Below are 20,632 nucleotides of genomic sequence, written 5' to 3'. Positions count from 1 at the left end.
AAGGATTAATAATTGTAGCCCTCCCTCATGCATATAAGAATTCTCGTCTCAAGGATCATAGGGGGGGGGGGGGAGAGGGTGGTTGTAGATTTGAAACCAAATGTAGGGCTATGATTATGTAAAGTCTTTAACCAAAAAATTTGTATGAAATCTAGGGGTAATTAACCTAAGAAGGCATATGATCAACTAAGGTTGTCATGCATTTTTGAATTGAATATGGGTCTAGATCTCATTTTTTAAGCAAAAAAAAATAGAGAATAATTAATTGGGTTTCAAATTGTGTTTCAGACGTAGAATCTATTCCAAAAATTTGCATATCAAACACAGTCAAGTGACCGCTGCACATGGAAGAAACAATGCTGCCAGGCTGCATAACATACCATCCCTGTGTTTATCTCTCTCATCCCCTCATATGAAATGACATATTTATCCTATACTATGGGAGGAGAGAAATAAACATAGGGAGGCGTAGCATACGCTACGCAGGAAACTCAATCCCTATTGTGTAATAGTGTAGGGAAAATGATAGACAATGCTGGAAGTAGACACCCCTCTCTCTCTCTCTCTCTCTCTCTCTCTCTCTCTCTCTCTCACACACACACACACACACACACACATACACCAAGCTTCATATGTGATGAAAATGGTAGTCCAAAAGACTCATAACTTTAAACTACGGCCAACTCCCTTTAAGCACAAACGAATAGAGAAGCCACCAGAATGGGAATGGATCACCACCAGACTCTAACTATGGCTAATGGCTCCCAATTTGGTCCACTTTTAATTACTTACTCCATGTAAACTCTCTTCTCTAGCTTAGTTTCAAGCAGACGAGTCAGGACTCAGGAGAGGCATCCTCTATCTTCCTTCTATTACAGAGGTGTCTTGGTCTATTATGTGTCGGCCTAAATCCTTGGGAGGGCTTGGGTTTAGAAGTACTCATATTCATAGTAAAGCTTTACTTTAAGTTAGCTTAGCTAAGTATTTTCCCAATACTGAGGTATTGAACCTCTTATCTCTTCAAAAGAATGTTTCTTGTATTTGGTCTAGTATTAAAAAGTTCTTCTTCTCCTTAAACAGATGGTCTGTTGGAAGATAGGAGATGGTAGGAGCATATCTATTTGGGAGGATCTTTAGATTCCATATCTTGAAGGTTACTCTATGCCTCTGAATATAACTTCCAATAGAATGTTCTCTAGAGTTTATAAACTGATTCATATTAATGAAGAATGAAATCAAAATCTTAATCAAGGCAGTGATTAGTATGCATTCTTGGAATGCATTCCAAGTTGATTTCGCATTCTCAAATGATAAAAATAGTTGTTTTTATCTTTCGAGAATGCAAAATCGACTTAGAATGCATACCAAACACAGCCTAAAATTCCAACAAGTCATATTGCTCATCATGAATTTGGATCTATCCTTTGACAAAATCTAGGTCTTTCACTGCTAAAGTTGCACCGGTTTTGTTATCCCATTCATGTGGAAATGTGGATGCTATGAGAGAGAACAGTAAGGTATGGAATTTTAGGTGGAAGTTCAGCATTCATCCCTAATTCAAGATCTTCCTTTGGAAAGTTTTAATTTAATTGGAGGGCTTAAAACCATGAAGAAACTCTCTCATTTCTTGAATATTGATTCTAGATGTGTTTTTTGTAGTAATGAAGTGGAATCTGATTGGTATCTTCTTCTATTTTGTGATCTTCTCTAAGATATATAATTGGCCTTTAGGACCTTCAAGTTCCTTATTGATTTCATCCTTTTTAAGACCTTGGTCTAAACAGGATAAGGTGGTAATTCTATCTGTGGCTACTATTACTTTCTATTTTATTTGGTTGCATCAAAATCATTGTATCTTCCAAAATCAACATCCTAACCCCTCTTCTTTAAGGAATATCAATGTTTTATGTTATGGGGATCGCCCCTAATAGAAGTTTCTGGGGTGGGTTTTAGTCATTTGTTTTTTCGACTAACAGTTTATTATGGCTTTTGCCGATTATGGTATTACCGGATGTGTCAAGAAGGAAAAATCAGGGGGTGCAACAAGGACTGCAAGGTGCGTTGGAACTAGGATGGAAAGGGTGAAGCATGGACAGATTGTAAGGAGCTAACTGATTGTATTAAGATTGTGTTTGAAGATGCAATCGCACCTTGATTTCATTGAATGGAGAAGGCAATATTTATACAACATTGTATAGTTATCTAATCCTATCTTACATGGTATGAACAGTCAAGAATCCTATCTTAAGTATATAAGGTATGTACAGTAAAGAAGATAAGATTGTAGGTGTGCATGAATTGTCATAGTTAGAGACTGGCTCAGTAAGAGGCCAGAATCTGGGTGGTCATTGCAGTTATTTTTTATTCTTATGATGTGAATGTTTTAGTTAAAGATATTAAGTCGATCGGTAATATTGTTTAAGAAGGATAGATTGTTAGTTCTAGTAGCTCATCATTTGGCTATGAAGGCCAGAACAGGTAAGGTGAGGGGGAAGATTGCTGAGAATCAAGACTCTATTCTCTTTCCTTAGTTCTTTTATAAAGTTTTGACTAGGTTATTCTGACTATTGGATAGATTGTGAATCCCTGGATGGTAGATAGGCCATTACCTTTTATATCTGTCACATTTATCAACATCAGCATTTGAACAACAAACATTAGGGAATAAAACTTTATTCTACAATTGAGAATTCTCTTTTCCATATAACTCAATGAAAGTAGCAACCAGAACGAAAAAGGATGAAAAATGCCTTCTCCTACAAATTGTATAATGTGTACCAAACTATGGTTTTACTAGATACTTCCAAGTATATCAAAAAAATTAAGTTTGACAAGTTGTATAATGTTCATCCCAAGTATTGGGTAGCCTTGGTAAGAAAATTACTGGTTCGACAATTTGTCCTACCTTGGCTTCAATGAACACAGTAGAAGTCTCAGTTCCTTCATGAACTAGCACACAAACCAAAAGACTACACCACTGGCTCTGTTAGACTCGAATACTTTAGTATTTATCACAACTGACAGGATTGGCACTACAACAAAGTCTAATTGTTTGAAAAGTTGCAGAAAAGAGAAAGAGAACGTGAAAATCCAAAGACATCATAAAGCATTTATCATCCTCTTCATCTCGGCAGACCTCCTAGGATCAGGGTCTTCAATGGCTCTCTCTGTAAGTACGTGTTTGATTCGACACATTGACTTCCTCACCTGTATATTTCAATAAGAATTCAATGTAACTACATAAGGAAAAATAAATAATTCATATGCGAGTAGTTCATCGAGCATGAAACAGTCATCACTCTGAAAATTAGTATAATATTTGTAGGGGAAAAAAATAAATGAATTAATCTATATGAAGTTTAAGGAATAACATAGAAAATAAGATGCATTCAATAATCCTCACAATTGTATTTTGATTAAACTTTTGGCTACCACCTTGCAAGAATGGATATGACAGAAGAAGGAATCCAAGAAAATATTCAAGAATTTCAAACACCCCCTCATTACACAAACCCACGAGGAAATACAGGTTCCAGGGCCCTGGATGCCAGAGAAGATCCTCAAGCTCCTGACTTTTCCATGTACTAAAGTGCAACAGTAACAACTAGGTATCAAGTGCTTTTAAGAGGGAAAAAAAAGGTAGAAAAATGAGGTCAATCATTTCATCTTTCCAGTTTCCTTCCTCCTCAGGCCTGAGAATTTCATGCTCCAATTTATGCAGCTCTAAAGACTGCTTCAACCAACAAGAGAGTGGAGGTGGAGCACAAGGTTATTTTTACTGTAGAGTTACTAGGATGACCCAGACAATTTTAAATAGGTTGTGTTAGAGTTGGAACTCTTTTTCCATTCCGAGTTACCCAACAAGAACTAAGATTTATAATGTCTCTGTGCTAGCAAGGAATCTGAACTGTGAACAAAGTAAGGCCAACTGCATGGCTCTTTCTACGTATAGAAGACTGCAGCATCCAAGGTTCAAGTAGGCAGAAATTCTAAAATATTGGCAACGGGATTAGCCTCTGTCGATTCCGATTCAGCGGAATCAGACTGAACCTTAGAAATCCAGTACGAATTGGCTGGAATCGGAATCTCACCCAGCCGATTCCGATCAGGTTCAACTGGAATTAGCAACCCAATTCTGGTTCATCACCGAGTCCGATTCCTCGAACCATGGCAGCATCACCACAAGTGAGTGAAGGTGAAGAGATTAAGATTTTTCTTCAGTTGAATTCACAAGTAAGAGAAAACTTATATGAGATATTTTTAACTCTCAGTTACCCAACATTTACCTAAAATGTATAATGACTCTCTCTTAACAAAGAGTCCAAATTATAAAACCAATCTTTCTATGTGTGAACCCCTAAAGATTAACCACTCCCAAAGGCACTTCTATTTCATATTCTGATCGAAAACCTGATGGTTGCTGCAGACCCAACTTTCTGAAATTAAGAGGAGGTGAGAAGAATAAACAAGTAACTCCTTGTCTCCTGCATTCCAAATTTTGCTCAAACCCATCCCAACCTGCTTGATCGGATATCATAACTTGTGCCCGATACCCACCTCCCACTCCTCTCCAACTCCCACAAAAAAAGTGAAAAAGAGCAGCAGCCCACAGCGTTTTTTTTATTTAGGGGAAGGTGGGGGGGAGGCACGGTGAGAAGGGGAATAAGTTTCAATCATCCTATTCCACCATTCTTTTAAGGTTGTATCTTCCATCAAGTCAATAATATGCCGGCCTTCTCTAACCACTCTCTGTAGGGCCAAGTCAAAGAAACTCTAAATGGATTGACATGGTTTTATCTCGGTTTCACAAGAAACCGAGACGAAACCCAAGAGTAATACAACTTTGTACCTGGTTTCGACCATGCTTCAAATTGGAGTTCGAAGGAAATCAGATCAGTGGATTGAGAGATATGGAATTTCTCCTATTTATGGGGTTGTGCTGCCTTTTTACTTCCTGCAACTATAATTTTCTATGATCTATTGCTGCTCTGATCCTGCGATTGCATTTTCTATCTTGATCTGTTATTGTTACCTGCAGCTACTATTCTTGATAGATCTGATTTGATATGTTTTATTTATTCTGATGATCTGGTTACCTGCAGTTGCTACTTGTTCTTGTTCAATCTTAAGCCATTCTTCCCTGTGGAGGTGCCTTGATCTGATTCCATCTGTTCATGGGAGTATTCTTCTCCTGTTTCAGATCTGATTCCTTCTGATATTGGGTGTATTCGTGATGCAGAATTGAAGACCTACCAGCATAGGAAGTCCAAGATAATTCAGTCCTACCATGGCCCAGTCTATTTTAAAAGCTTGGGTCCACTTTGTTTTTAAGTTGTTTCCTTTTGTTTTAAGTGTTTTAAGCTAGTCCCGGTTGAACCACTGGTTCAATTGGTCCAGTTTTAGTGGATGTTTGTTTCTTTTCTTTTTATTATTTTTGGGTCCACATCAATATTAAAAGCTATTAAATTTTAAAAAGGATTGGCCAAGTTGTAAGGGAGTAGTCGGCTAGGGGGTTCCCTAGCTTGACTCCAACTCTGCTTTGCAGTTTTTATAAATAAAGGAATTGGGACTCATTAGCTCATGATTTTGATGATTGAAAAAGCTTGTCTCCGCTGCCTATCGTGGTATGTCTTCCTTGTGGTGAATCAGGGTGTGATTGGTGGTGAACCTAATTAATACCTTGCGGTGGGAAGCCCAGGTACTGCTGCTCTTTGTTTTGACTCTTCTTAAGTTATCTATTTTGTTCCCCTATTCTCTGCATTCTGTTTCAATTTTGTTCATGCGATATACTGCTGTTCTTTGTTTTGACTCTTCTTAAGGTATCTATTTTGTTCCCCTTTCTCTGCATTCTGTTTCAATTTTGTTCATGCGATATTAGCATTCCTGTTCTCTCTAGGAATGCTGCAAATCAAGGTTCTATAGACCTGATTTCGATTCTGACTTCAGGAAACTATTATTGACAATGTTCTAATTAGTATTCCAGTCTCGGTTTCTGTATCTGCTGCACAAATTCTGTAGTCCTACTTCAAATAGGATCATTGGTCTGTTATGTCTGAATTCAATATCACAAATTGATTTTCTGTTGGTCATTTTAACTCTGTATTCTGACCAGTCATTCAACTCTTAATTTGACTGGTTTTGACCTATCCTAGTTCCACTAGGACTTGTCCACATCAGCAGATCTGACCACTGGATCCAGCTGAGATTTTAGGATTGCTTCTACTCATAAAGAGGACCACTCGACCAACCCTATATGCTAATCTGATTTGTTAATTGTGTTTTATGAGGTTCTCTTAGTTCTGGAAATTATACTCTGTATCGATCCTGTTTTAGTACTGGTTTTAACTTCTAAATCAAAACCAAATTAAGTGGTATCAGAGCTATGGCAGAGAACAGCTCAAGAACTCAGCTGGCTATTCACTCACTTTTTTACAGACCAATGATCCTTACAATAGGATAGTGGAGATGTTACAACTGACTAACAACCAAAGAAGCACTGCTGATCGACTAACTGCAGTAGAGAACAGAATTACTACTCCTATCCACGGCAGTTCTGCACCTCCTGAAGGTGAGGCAAGACAACCAACACAGTCTATGGCTCATAACCATACTGAAAGGTTCATGGATAGAGGTCCACAGAAGGTTTACACACCCCAAACAACTTTTGAAGACCACATGTGTGCATATGTTAATGGTGGTACTTGTGCACCCCAAAGGCGCTTAGATGATAGTATGATACACAGAAGTCCAAGCTAGAACTGCAAACCCCAAGGGGTTAGCTCAGTTGGCAAAGATCAACACCTCACACTTAAGAGGTCACGAGTTCAACTCTCCTTCGGGCCCTACCTATCCAAAAAAAAAAAAAAAACTAAAACTGCAAGAGTATAGTGGACGACATGATTCACAGGTATTCTATGACTGGTTGGCAAGCTTAGACTATTTTGACTGGTTTGAAGTCTTTGAAACAAGGAAGAATTGATTGGTGCAGCACGTGAATGGTGGACTTATGAAAGGAAGCTTCAGAGTCATGGCAAAGCACCCACTACGTATGAGGGAATGAAAGAAAAACTGAAGGAGAAATATTTACCCGAAATACAGAGGTTGACTGCAAGATCAATTGAACTCCCTTCGTCAAGGGAATTCATCAGTAGTTGAATATGCCTAAAAGTTTGATTCTGTTTCTGCTTATACAGACATTGAAGAAGATGATATACAATTATTATCCCAGTTTATATTGGGATTGAAGCCTGATATCAACAAGGCAATTGGCATTACAGATGTTCAGTCTCCAGAATTGCTTTGAGAAGGCTATGCATGCAAAAGAACTGCTGACATCCGCAGTGAGAAGATATGGGTTTCAAGCCGGGGAGAAATGGAAAATTTTCCATGACCTAGACACACTTCACCGGGAGTCAATGCAATTGCTAATGTGGTGGAAGACGCTGATGATGATGACTTATTTCCCTATCCACTTGATGATGAAGAAAATGCTGGTGATGTTAATGATGATGATGATGATGCAAATGAGGAGGAATCCTATGGTGTTCACGTGGTTAGCCCCATTCTAGTAGCTTTCAGCATCTTCTACACTCATATGCATTCAGGAAATAAACCAGCGCAAGTGATCATAGATAGTTGGAAGCTGCATCAATGTGACTTCTAAGGCTTTTGAGGAGAAAGCAAAATTACAAAATAAAAAACACTCACAACCATATAAGGTTCTCTCTTCTTCATGGCAGTACATTGGATGTAAATCAAAGGTGTTCAGTGGTTTTAAAGCTCCATCGTTATGAGGAAGAAGTGCGGTGTGATATTGTGCCTATGAAGCTGATAGATGTACCAATCAGATGGCCATGGTTATATGACAATGATCTGATGGTGGGAGGTATAAAGAATCAGTGTGTGTTCCAGTTCAACAGGACGCACACAATGTCCTACCTGAAGAAGTCAAGCATAAGCCATAGAGAACTAATCCTAAGGATATTGATGATGGAAAGAAGGTGGTGACTATCACACGGAAGGAGTTTATCAAGTCTAATCAGGATTCGGGACTTATTTTGGCTCTTGTTACTAAGGAAGTGACTCCTCAAGCAGAGGTCAAGCTTTCCAAGCCAATTACTGACCTGATTTTCCACTTTTCAGATTGAAAGCTACCAGATGAGTTGCCGCCCATGTGTGACATGCAACATGCTATTGACTTGGTGCCTGGCTTAGTGTTACCAAATTTACCAGCTTACCACCTCAGCCCTACGGACCACAAGGGGTTACAACAAAAAGTAGATGACTTGCTACGAAAGGGGTTCATTCAAGAAAGCTTAAGCCCGTGTGCAGTACCAGTCTTGCTTACACCTAAGGACGGCTCATAGCGTAAGTGTGTGGACAGCAAGATCATCGTCAAGTACAAATTCCCTATTCCACGGCTTGATGATATGTTAGACATGCTATCTAGAGCTAAGGTCTTCTCAAAATTGGACCTTAGGAGTGACTATCATCAAATTCGTATTCAGCCAGGAGATGAGAAGACCGCCTTTAAGACCGAGGATGGACTATTCGAGTGGAGAAACATACCTTTTGGTCAATGCACCTAACACTTTCATGAGGATCATGACACAAGTACTTTGTCCCTTTATTGGTTGCTTTTTGGTTGTTTACTTTGACGATATTTTGATTTACAACAAGCGTCCAAACGACCATATTGATCACTTAAAACATGTCTTGAGAGTACTATGCAATGAAATTTTCTACATTAACCTTAAGAAGTGTTCCTTCATGCTGCCCAGGGTGATATTCCTTGGATTTATAATCTCTTCAAAAGGAGTGGAAGCTGATCCTAATAATCAAGAGTATGCAGGCCATCTCTAATCACACTCTGTAGGGCCAAGTCAAGGAAACTCTAAATGGAATGATTGTAAGCATGGTTTTATCTCCGTTTCGCAAGAAACCGAGACAAAACCCAGGTGCGATACGACTTTGTACCTGGTTTCGATTAATTTTGGATGTTTTGCAAGTTTCGACCTGAACCTGAGTTAACCAACTATATAAATTCACTTATCCCCATCGAAACTTGACGAAACATGAGCTTGAAATGGTATCGAACCAGGTTTGACACTTATTTATGCCAAACATCATTTAAGTAAATGTTTTTATATTTGTTATTTCATTTACTTAAGATATTATTCATAAATAAGAAAATACTCATATTTGAATGCAATAAAAATTGTTATAAAATAAAATTCCAAAAGGATTAAAAGTCAACCCTCCAGTTCAAGAACAAAAATTGGATTTTAGGCGGCAGGTGCAATTTTCAACTTTCAAATGTTTGGGTTTTTCTTAAATCTGAAAATTCTATAAATCTTAATATAATAAAACATTTCTAAAAACCAAAAGAGAGACAAAATAATCTTTTGTTTTGGTGACTAAAATTTATTTCTATTCATGGCGATTTTAAACAACATTAGCACACACTAAATGAGGTTTGATCGGAACATAACTCCTTCAATATAAATCAGATTTAAGCAATCTTCTCTACCAAAACAAATCCAAGATTGCTTAAATCTGATTTATATTGATGCAAAGGGAAACATAGACCTATGCAACATATGAAATGCCATGGGAAAACACTGTCCTCTATGCAAATGGTTTTTTTGAGATGCAAAGGGAAACACAAGCCAATGCAACCCATGAAATGCAATAGGAAAACATAGTCCTATGCAATTTTTTTGTTTTTTTTTTTTTGAGATGCAAACTTTATTTGGTATGCGCGAAAGCTGTCTAAAATCACCCTAAGTGGAAGTAAATTTCTAGACATTAAAAAAAAAATCCGCAGCAGGAAATGCTATTCGTACAGTGGATTAAGGTATGCAACGAGCAGAAGTCATGATAACGGGTCCAGGTCTCGAAAGAGATGCAGCATTGTGAGCCATTTGTAGAAGTTGTATACTATTAAGTTTCGAATTTTTAGATTTGTGAAAACCCCAGCATTTGAAAGTTGAAAATTTAACCTATCACTGAAAATCCAGTTTTTGTTCTTAAACTGGGGGGGTTCACTTTTTCATAGTTGTCATGGCGTCTAGGCGAACCAATGCGTTGGAGGGGGTCTGGACACAAGGTGAACAAAACGTCGACCAAGGCAATACTAGTTCTCAAGGCGCCTAGATGCCAAGGGAATAGTCACCTAGGCGATGCCTTGACAACTATGGACTTTTTATCCTTTTGGAATTTGATTTTTTAACTATTTTTATTGGATTCAAATAGGGGGTATTTGCTTATTTATGAATAATATCTTAAATAAAACCATTTACTTAAATGATATTTAGCATAAATAAGTGTGACAAACCTGGTTCGATATCATTTCCAAGAACAGTATATACTAGCAAACTTGGGTCAAAACCACAAGTACCATCATTTTGAGTGCTCTTTTTGTGAAACTAATTCATGGATCAGGTTTAAAATGTCATAAATAGGCAGCACAGATAAAATCAGGGAAAATCCCACTTTTTGGGCCTCGAACCAAGGTTTCGAGTTGGCCTGGAAAAATACCAGGTTTCGACCTTGGCAGTAGTGCAACGGATATATTATAAATGTTTTGTTTCTCTCAGGGTAAATACTGTTAATTGATCTCTTATGGGTTTTATCCTTACTCCTCCTCCGCTTCCATATTTCTCTGCACAGGTACTGGTTTCAACTACTTCTGATATCGTAACAGGAGTGATTAGGATCCTAGTCTAATTAGGAATTTCAAAAGGCTATATATAAGTATACACCTTGATCAGTTAGACATGGTTCAAGTAAAGAGTACGAGTTTTGGAGCTATTGAGCTGTACACACAGGATTAGTATTTCAGATCTGATCTCCTTCCCAGTTCTATACTTCTTTTAATTCTAACCTTCAGCACATTTAGGTGCTATTTCTCCTTAATTCCTTAATTCCTTAATCCTTCTTCCTCTCATCTTACTTCTTTAGTGCCCTCTTCCTTCCCTTTTATACTGAATAACTATCTCTACTGAAAGATTGTTTTCAGTCTTAAAATTTGACTTCCGAATTCTGTTTACACCAAATCTAACCAGCTCCTCATATCTGAAGATCCATACTTGCAATAATTTCTCAGGTCTTAGTTCTTACTTGCTTGAACCTTAGACAGGTTGGAATGAACTAGAAATTTTAATCTGATTTTGAAGGTTCACATATCAATTGATATATCCAATACACCCTTACACTCGATCCAACATTTTAAAAATCAGATTGGATCGGAATCGACCGAGGCTCATCCTGATTCCTCCCAAGCCAAAGCGGGCTTAACTGTATTGGTCTCAGATTGGATGACTATACCAATCGATGCATGTAAGACACATGGCCAGTGTATCACGATTAAAAAAAAACTTCCAAAGGAAGAGTCGGACTGTGGGAGAGGGAGGGGGTGTTGCAGAAGGAGGGGGAGAGAGAGAGAGGGCAGGGATATTGGGGTCGTTTTAGGGTGGGCAGGGGAGGAGCTGTGGGGGGTTGCAACGGTAGGAGGAGGAGGAGAGGAAGGTAGATAGACTATCCGCCAATGAAGAAGAAAACAAAGCAGCGACGGCCATTAGAACCCACTCAGTCAGATGACGAGAATCCCTCCCTTTGTGATCGTAGCCATCTTCTTCACTGCCTTCGTCTTTCCTTTGGTGTCCCTTGGCCTCGGTTCAGCCTCTACTCTCTCCGTCAGCAACGACTCAGGTACAGTTTATGGAATCGTCACAGGCAGTTTCACAAAGAATCCAATGCTACAGAGGGGTCAAACAATTTTGATCATTCCTAACTTATCCTTCAAAGTCGTCTCAGGTGATCGAGATTTCTTTTGTGGGCTGATTTAGGATGGATCGGTTATGCCAGAAGGATCTAGAATAACACTAGCATTAGATTGAGGAATGTAACGGTCGGGGATGATCAGGTCAGCGCCATAGCGGATGACACCCAAGTCACAATGTGTTGGAGACAACGAGGGAGGGGCCAGGCAGGAAAGCTGCAAGGGGCAGGGGCAATGGAAGAGGCAGGGCAGTGGAGGGCAGGTGTGCAGTGTGAGGGGGAGGGGAAAGGGAGAGAGGGGAGTGTGGGACCACGAGCGGGGAAAGCCAAGTGAGGGAGGCCGAGAGGGAGAGGGAGATGGAGGGTGGGGTGAAGACAGAGTACGGACAGGGACTCCAGGTGGTGGAGGGACAATGGGAGACGGAGCATGGAGGTGGCTGGTAGGGGAAGGGACGTTGAATTTTTTTTTAAAAACTGATTCACAACCGATTTACAATTGATACAAAGTGGACCGATTCAAACCGATCTAGGCCAATCTGAATCAGAATCGGATCGGAATCGGCCAGGACTGATCCGGATTCTGATTCTGGGTTTGTAAACCCTGATTCGACCAGATTCATGAAACAATCTGACTGTTGGATTATGAAATATTTAACTCCCCTATAAGCTAACAATTCTGTCCTATTCTGTTATTATCAATTTCTAAGTGATCTTGGTTGTACTTCTTCTTTATAGATTCATTCTAGAATCCTGAACTGCATTAGGTCCACATGGTAAACTCCTAAATTTGCATGTCAGCCACAGTAACTCAGCGTAAGTCATTGACTAGTCAAACCTAGGCAGCTGATTAGTTTCTACCGCCAACTTATGCATGAGTGAGACAGCCCATGCCCCATGCATAGGGCCTTGGGGGGGTTAGATATCCACTTGTATAGTATGTGTATAATTTTTCTGTAGGTCCCCCCTACCCCATCCCCTCTTCTTTGCAAAAAATTGCAGCATTGCCTCTCTGCCACAAGAGAGAAGAGAGAACAATTTCTAAGAAAAGGTTAGGGCAGCAAGAATTATTATTGCATCAGGTGACCGCCAAAAGAAGGTGAGTTGTACCTTGGGGAGACGTTCTGGATTTGGAAATCGGAGATTCTGTGCATGAAGCATTTGACGTTGAGTCATAAGCATGTTCTTCTCCTTCAACAGCACATACCATAGCTTGTTAAGATCATCCCAAGACTTAAGACGCAATTCAGAAGCCTTCCAACTGCGACCTGAACAAGATAGGAATATGAAAAAAGAGCTATGGAAACTCTATTTCCAGTTATAATGACATTCAAAGTTGTTGAATCCAGGCTCACATGTAATGCACATAAGAATCAATGCAATAGATGATAGGAAATTTCCAATGCATGATATTGAGGAGAAATATGGCAACTTGACCATTAATCTGAGCCTCCAATTGTCAGAATATCACTTAGAAGGGGAAAAAGAAAGTTCAAGAAATTAAAATCCAATCATGTTTTTCCCCAATTACCTTCCAAGTCAAACAAAGGTTAAGTTAAACCCAATATGCAGAATTAAAGCACAAAGAGAAAGGCCCAAACAAATAAAGCATTGGCATCCTTGCTTGTTTTCTCTTTTAGACAAAGAGAAAGGCCTTTCCTTGTATGGTGCATGTCACATTTAAGTACCTTAGTATTTTAAGACCAAGATTAGTGTTAAGTACACCAAAATGATACCAATGTAGGATTTAAAAATGGAATAATATGCTGGAGAGAGAAGAAACGGTACCATAAACAACCGGTTTGTCATCATCTTGACTTCTATCTGCCTCAAAGAATTCCTCCAAAGGATTGTATGATGTTCTAGCAGAAGAAGCAGCTGCAGCAGAAGCTTCTGACTTGACTGCAACACCCGCAGCAGAAGCTTCCGACTTGGCTGCAGCCAAGAGTGTCCTCCCCAAAAAAATTGTCCTAAACATGCTGATAACAATATTCTGTTCAACCTTTTCATGAAACAAGTAAATTATCAAACCTACTCTACTTCAATTTTAAAATTATATGCCACAGAAACCAAGAATGGGCATTTCAACATTATACAATCTAGTTAAAACTTATTCCAAGCAGGAAAGAGTCCCATACATAAAGTCATAAACCAGACAGGAAGCACTGGTCATACCCAAATTTAACCTGAATCAAACATATCATCCAGCACTCTCAAATGATAAAATTTAACACTAAACCATCTGGAATAAAAAAATCCAAAACACAAGAGAGAGAGATGTTGAACTTATTGATAGAAGGACCGCACAGGAGTCGCTGGAAGCTGTTCGACAGAAAACCCAAGAGAAGACAAACACAGATGGTTCAAATAAATGAAGGTGCTGGGGCTTTAGAATCAGCACAAAAAGAAAATGATTGGGCAATTTTTTCAAATGGGTCAAATTCAATAATTAAAAAGTTATGTCCGATAACAGTAATCACAAATATACGTGGAGTACGAGTTCATCATTAAAATGGCGGTTGTTATTACAACAAACTATAGAGATCATTGATTAATGGGCAATCGCCATTACAAGAGAAGAACAGAGAAGCTTGCTATAACAAAGAGAATAGAGTATCTATTATTGGGTAATTGATACAAAATGCGCCATACTTAATCAAGAGAAAAATTGCCTTCCGGTTATATACTGTAATCGCAAACATCGGTGAAGTAAACTAAAGGCAAACAATGCATGAGAGAAGGGTGTCGGAGCTCACCTCGTTGAGACGATCAAGCCGCTTGTAGAAGAGGTACGACACTCAGGTTACGGCAAGGTTAGACTGCCGCAATATAGAATACGAGCAGCTCTTTCCGGTCGGGTCGGTCGGTTCGGATCCGGTTCGTCCAGATTGTGCACCAACTGTCTATTGTCTACCACCACCACTCTTCCCTTTCCTCTTCTATGCTCCTATTCTTCCCAGGAATTGCCACCCTGACCAGACCTCTGTTTCTTCTCTGATTAAGGTTTGTGGGTTCTCATTATCATGTAAAACAAATATATATCTTCATGGGTCTTCTTCTTCTGAAACTAAAATGGCAGAAACTGAAATTGAAAAGCTGGGTTAACTTGTAAATTTTGTAAATTGGGTGTTTCATTGACTTGGGTACACCCAATTGGGTTGCCATGTTAACCAGACTTCGGTTTCTCTTCTTTGATCAAGTTTTGCGGGTTCTTGGTTTTCGTCATCACATCTGTTATTGATGAAGCCTGATCTCAGTTCTAATCCAGGAAGTAATGTGGTGTTTTCAGCGCCAGAAGGGCCAAACAGTGCATACATCAGCGCCGTAGGGTTGATTGGGGGCAGTTTGGTACTTTCTTGGGTTAGTGTTTTTTTATATATTGTGGTTATCTCTTTGAGAGATACGTGAGAGAGTTTGCATTTTTCTTCACAGAAATAAAGGGTGAACCACGTAAGTTGTCTTGTGTGCTTAACTTCTCTTTCGCTTTGTTTTCTTCTGCAAAATCGTCATTCTGCTGTGTTGTTTTGCTGACAACATCATCATGGTCTCCTTATGAAACTGAAAACCTGGGTTAGATTGTAAATTTGACGAATTGGGTGTTTTGTCGACTTGGGTGTCTCCAATTTGATTGACACAGTTAGTTCTTGCTGCTGATTTTCTGTCAGGAACCTAAAAAACCCATGAAACTATGTGCATTGTGCAGTCATGAAGCATCATTTTCAGTGGCTTGATCTAGTTAAACAAAAAAAAATGGGTGTCTCTGTTGAATTCGATTCTGCTTTTTCTAGTTTTCCTAGTAATAGTTGGAAGTAGGACTATAAGAAACAAAAAGGGTAGAAACTGATATTCGAAACGTAGCTTAATTTTGAATTTGGCAAACTGGGTGTTTCACTGACTTAGATACCTCCAATTTGAAACTTGAGGCAGTCATGAAGTAGTATTTTTCAGTAGCTTCATCTAATTAAATAGGCAAAATGGGTGTGTGGGGAAGTAAAAGTGTAGATGATCTCTCATTCTCTTGTATGGATGGTTGTTACAGACAGTAGGTATTCCAAGGAAGATTCTAACGTGGAATATCAACTAAATATGTGAAACTTAGAATGACTTTATCATACTAACACAGAGATTAAATGAGTTGCAGGGACTTACTATAAGTGAATCATACTTGTATTGGATTACCTACTTGCTATACCTAAGGATAATACTTTAGCAATGCTGAATATCCATGATCTGGATTTTGTACTATACAGATGTGTTTCAAGTTTTCAGCTACACTTTGAGTCTTGCACTTATTTGGCCTGGAATGCAGAAGGGGTTAGTTCTTTATTTTCTAACTTTCCCTTCATAGTTTTTGTCTGTATCTTGGATCTGTCATCTGAATTACAATACATAGAGCTTCTGTGAAGGTTAATGCTTTCCCAAAGAAACAGAATGCTTCTTAGCTAATTACATGGATGTTCTTTATTCTTTTGTTAAGGTTTTAGGTGTCACAGATAACTGATATTGTGTACATTAGGCAGGAATTTCAAGAGGAGTTGTTGGGATTAGACATCCTTTATGAAATCTTCATGGAAATTCAATACGTGTGTTCAGAAGTGAAGGACTGAAGATTGATGTCCTCAGAGAGGATCTGCAAAGTAAAACAACTAAGGTGGTAGAATCTGTTAATTGCATTTCTTACATCGCATCACAAATCTGCCAATGGTTGTTTCATGTTCTGATCTTCTAATCTGTCTCAGGAATTATTTGGAGACTTTGCTTGTAAATAAATAAATACATTCAGTGACTTCTCTCTCTCTCTCTCTCTCTCTCTCTCTCTCTCTCTCTCTCTCTCTCTTCAATGTTTTGAGATTCAACATCACTTTTTTTATCAGCACTGGGAAGGCTATTTTATTAGTGTATATAATAAGTAATGTAGCATACCCCATTTAGTTGGGAGAGGTTTCATTCTTCATTATATACATTAATAAAATAGCCTTCCCAATCTCTCATGTATACATGGAGACTGTACAACGCATGAACTGTGTTGCCTTAGTCTCCTCAGATCTTCTATGCTGTGTCTCCTGTAGTCCATCCCCTTGTGTTGCAAACTTGCAATTCCTTCGCTCATGCCCATCTCTTGAACCTCAGGAAAGAGAAACAAGAGAGGAATCTCCTGCTGACACACAAGGCACATAAACTGGGAGGAACAAGATTTGCAGCTAGCTGTTCAAATATTTTCTGTAACACAAGAAGCTGCCACTGGAAGCATCAATGCAATTCAGAGATAAATGTTTGATCTGTATATTGAAGAACCCTATTTGTGGAAAGCTAGAATGTTGGTAAGAAACAGATGTGCAGTAAATAGTTTTGGTTTTGATCTGCAATTAATGAAGATTGAATTGTCATTCGGTATATGAAAGATCTCGATGAAGGGCTTGCAATTCTGTATGTCATGAGTATATAAGCAGTAACTGAATGAAAATGAAAGTCAGGGATATTGGTTAATTTTTAATTATAGCTGTGATAAAAAATTTATTAATTTTCCTCAAACTTTTGTACTATTTATTTCCTTTATGTTTTATGTATGGCTATCATCTAGCTGAAGTTGGTCTTGGATAAGGGAGGCTTTTACAAGATTGTATCCATGTGCCCAAGGGATTTAAACTCAAAAGTGCAGACATAGTTGACAGCCTTAAGGCCTAAAGTGCTTCATATGTTTGCCACAACTACCCTGCAATAAAATTTGATCTTAGCTGGTTGTGCACATCCAATGGGGAATTTCCAATGCTTTCACATCATGAACCTACCTCCTTCCGTGACGCTTCTACTAATCTTTACTAGCAGAAAAACAATGGCAGATGAGCTTAATGCCCTTCATAAGACTTGCACTTGGGATTTGGTTGATCTACATACTGACAAAACTGCAATTGGATGCAAGTGGGTGTACAAGACCAAGAATCGATCCAATAGAATCAATTGAGAGGTTAAATGCTCATTTAGTTGTGAGATGATACAATCAAGAATATGACATCGACTATGAAGAAACTTTTTCCCATGTTACTCGATTGACCACTTTTCAAACTCTCATTGTTGTGGCAGTTGTCCGTCAGTGATCTTTTTTTTCTTATGGATGTTAAAAAAGTTTTCTTTAATGGTGATTTTCAGGAAGAACGGTACATGAAACCACCTCCGGAATATTCCCATCGCCCTCATTTGTTGTGTCATTTATGACATGCCTTATACAGCTTTAAACAAGCCACCCTTGCTTGGTTTGCCGAGTTTACTTCTACCATCTCTGAGTTTGGGTTCTCGTTGAGTCTGCATGACAACACGAATGTTGCTCAAATTGTTCACAATGATGTGTTTCATGAACGCACTAAATATATTGAGATGTGTTATGTATGTCATGTATCTTCATTTTGTTCATCATCATTTGTTTTGTGGTGTTCACTCTTCCTTTTGTTTCATCAATGCATCAAGTTGTAGATATGTTCACCAAACCGCATCATCCTGATCATTTTCGTTCATTGGTCTCCAAACTCAAGTCCGTTTTCTCCGGTCCACCTTGAGTTTGAGGGAGTGTTAATTGTAATATTGTGTAAATACTCCTTGTATCTTTCTTTCCATGTATTGGGTTTTCTTGTTTATATATTGACATATTAGATGGCATTCTTATGTATTTATTCTCATCTCTGTAATGAAATATACTGACAGTTCCTTGATGCAACGGTAAAGGTTGCTCCATTGTGACCACAGGTTCAAGTATGGAAACAGCCAAAGCAAGGGGTAAGGCTGCTTACATTATGACCCTCCCCAGACCCCGCAATGGCAGGAGCCACGTGCACTAGGTATGCCCTTTTCTGTAATGAAATATACACACAATTTTAACCATAGTTAACAAGGACAACCATCAAGCGTTTTTTGCACGATGCCAGACAATATCCCAAAAGACTTATGAATGGGAAAAGTGAAGCAAATGGTCAGGCATCTTTCCCATCCCGATGGAATACTATATAGGACTTTCTCGAACCCTTCCCTCTTGGAATGCTGCAAAAGCAAGACTTGCACCAATTCATTTGATTTGAATTGTAATCTCATAGCACATAATCCTTGGTTTAAATGAGCAAAATTACAAAGATTAACCAGACTGAAATTCTCTCTCCCCCCCCCCCCCCCCTCTCCCCCTTTTCCTGTTCATTCTTAATGGGCACTTCCAAAGCAATTGCTTCTGTATCTTTCAAATAATAATACCTACTTTATCATGATAGAACAAATGATAGAATTCTTACAACTAATTATAGAAGATTTTAATCACGGTTGAAACGTGGAACTAATCTCTAAGCTGCTTAACCTGTTATCATCATGATCATTGCCTTCATCATGATTAAGATTGGAATCATTAGGTTGCTCTATATGGGTCAGTGGCTGCACCATTATTTCCTGTATAACAAGCCTTCTAGCTCTGTTGATGGTTAGAAAACACAAGCACACATGATCTTCTAGCTCCCCTAGCTGCTCCAGGAACCAGGACTCACTGCTTTTAAAATCCCTCAGCACCTCAATCAACATTTGCCTCTTCTGATTCTTCACACACATCTTGGCAATAGTCTTACTGTGCTCTATCTCATTATGTAACTTCATGACAAGCCTACTCATAGTGTCCAGATCCCTATTCAATATATACACCCCCTTAGCTGCTGCATCAAGCTGTGCACCAAGCCTGGCAAGTGTGCTCGAATTAAGCGCCATTCGAGCAGACTTAATCCTCTTTTTCAAGCCAGCTAAACAAACAGTGAATATGGCTGGTGAAGCTGCAAGTCCTACAATGCTGTGCACCACAAGGACTATTATTGCAATTGCAAGTGCACCACAAGCGATTCCAAGGCTCAATCCTGCAACTTTCTTGGATAAGCTAATGAATTTTGCTCTCCTAGCAATCTTTTTATGTGTCAACATTAGTTGATCAAGCATCAACCCATATCTATCATGGATTGAACTGAATTGTAGTGGACTAGTAGAACATGAGAGTGGATTCTCACCCTTTGAGAATGAATTGAGCTCTCCAAATATGACTCTGCATTGGTCATCTGTGTAATTTCTGAAGTCTGATACTCTGTTTGTCGGGTTGATGATACTTTGAATTCTTCGATAATCGGCACGTGTTTGATCGACGCTTTGAAGGAGCAATCCACATATCTTGGTTGCTTCTAAGCTGCATTCGAAGTAATCGATTAGGAGTCGATGGAGATGGACATTGGAGTTCCCAATCATGTCGATTAGGATCTCTTGCTGAGGCTCAAGCAAGTAATCAGAGAGGTGTTTGTAAGAAGGAAAAGGAGATAAAGAGAGCTTATCTTCAGTTGTTCTTCTCATCTGGGATTGAACTTTGCCCCAGATTTCTATGTAAGATTTTGTTCTGAAAGCTTCCTTATATTCCTCATTTATATTTAACTTGCTGCTTACGTTATTGAGGTGTTCCCTTGAAGACTCACCTGAGAAAACCAAAAAACTGAAATCAAAACCCAAAAGGGCTAGCAGACATCTACATATTTCAGTTGAGAAATCACCCATGAAGCATCAATTAATTAAAATGAAGGCCCTTTCCTCCAACAAATGGGTACCCAGAAAAGGTTTGAGAACCATTAATCCATGAAAGGAATAAAACAATTGAAGCATAGAAATGTTTTAATGGAGTCACCTGTAGTCCATGTTAGAGAAGATTTCAACTTGGGCGACATAGCTAATACTTCTGAGATTAGATTTTGTAAGGGAAGAAAAATGAAGAATTTGCAGAAGAATTAACCAACTGATCTAACTATACATGGAAGGCAGTTGTCTTCGTTTTCTGTTTGATCAAGAGCTTTTCTGCTTG

At 38.8% G+C, this 20,632-nt stretch overlaps 2 protein-coding genes across 3 annotated transcripts; both read right to left on the bottom strand.

Moving 5' to 3' along the window:
• Positions 1–2,875: 2,875 nt before the first annotated feature.
• Positions 2,876–14,604, bottom strand: LOC122666970 (39S ribosomal protein L47, mitochondrial-like). Of its 2 annotated transcripts, none has more exons than XM_043863108.1 (4): positions 14,535–14,604; positions 13,567–13,990; positions 12,889–13,046; positions 2,876–3,207 (listed from the first exon to the last, which is right to left on the bottom strand). In XM_043863108.1, exons 2-4 carry the CDS (start codon positions 13,754–13,756, stop codon positions 3,100–3,102), a joined length of 456 nt encoding a protein of 151 aa, XP_043719043.1. In that variant the 5' UTR covers positions 13,757–13,990; positions 14,535–14,604; the 3' UTR covers positions 2,876–3,099. The 2 variants fall into 2 exon arrangements, with proteins under 2 accessions (XP_043719043.1, XP_043719044.1); XM_043863109.1 differs by having other exon boundaries at positions 13,567–13,780; positions 14,535–14,552.
• A 4,467-nt stretch (positions 14,605–19,071) lies between these two features.
• LOC122668466 (UPF0496 protein At1g20180-like) lies at positions 19,072–20,331 on the bottom strand. Its single transcript, XM_043865027.1, has one exon. The coding sequence runs from the start codon at positions 20,329–20,331 to the stop codon at positions 19,072–19,074; it is 1,260 nt and encodes a 419-aa protein (XP_043720962.1).
• Positions 20,332–20,632: the final 301 nt, after the last annotated feature.

Source organism: Telopea speciosissima, chromosome 7 (genome assembly GCF_018873765.1).
Source record: "Telopea speciosissima isolate NSW1024214 ecotype Mountain lineage chromosome 7, Tspe_v1, whole genome shotgun sequence".
Classification (NCBI taxonomy): domain Eukaryota; kingdom Viridiplantae; phylum Streptophyta; class Magnoliopsida; order Proteales; family Proteaceae; genus Telopea; species Telopea speciosissima.
This window is presented reverse-complemented; position numbering and strand designations above follow the sequence as displayed.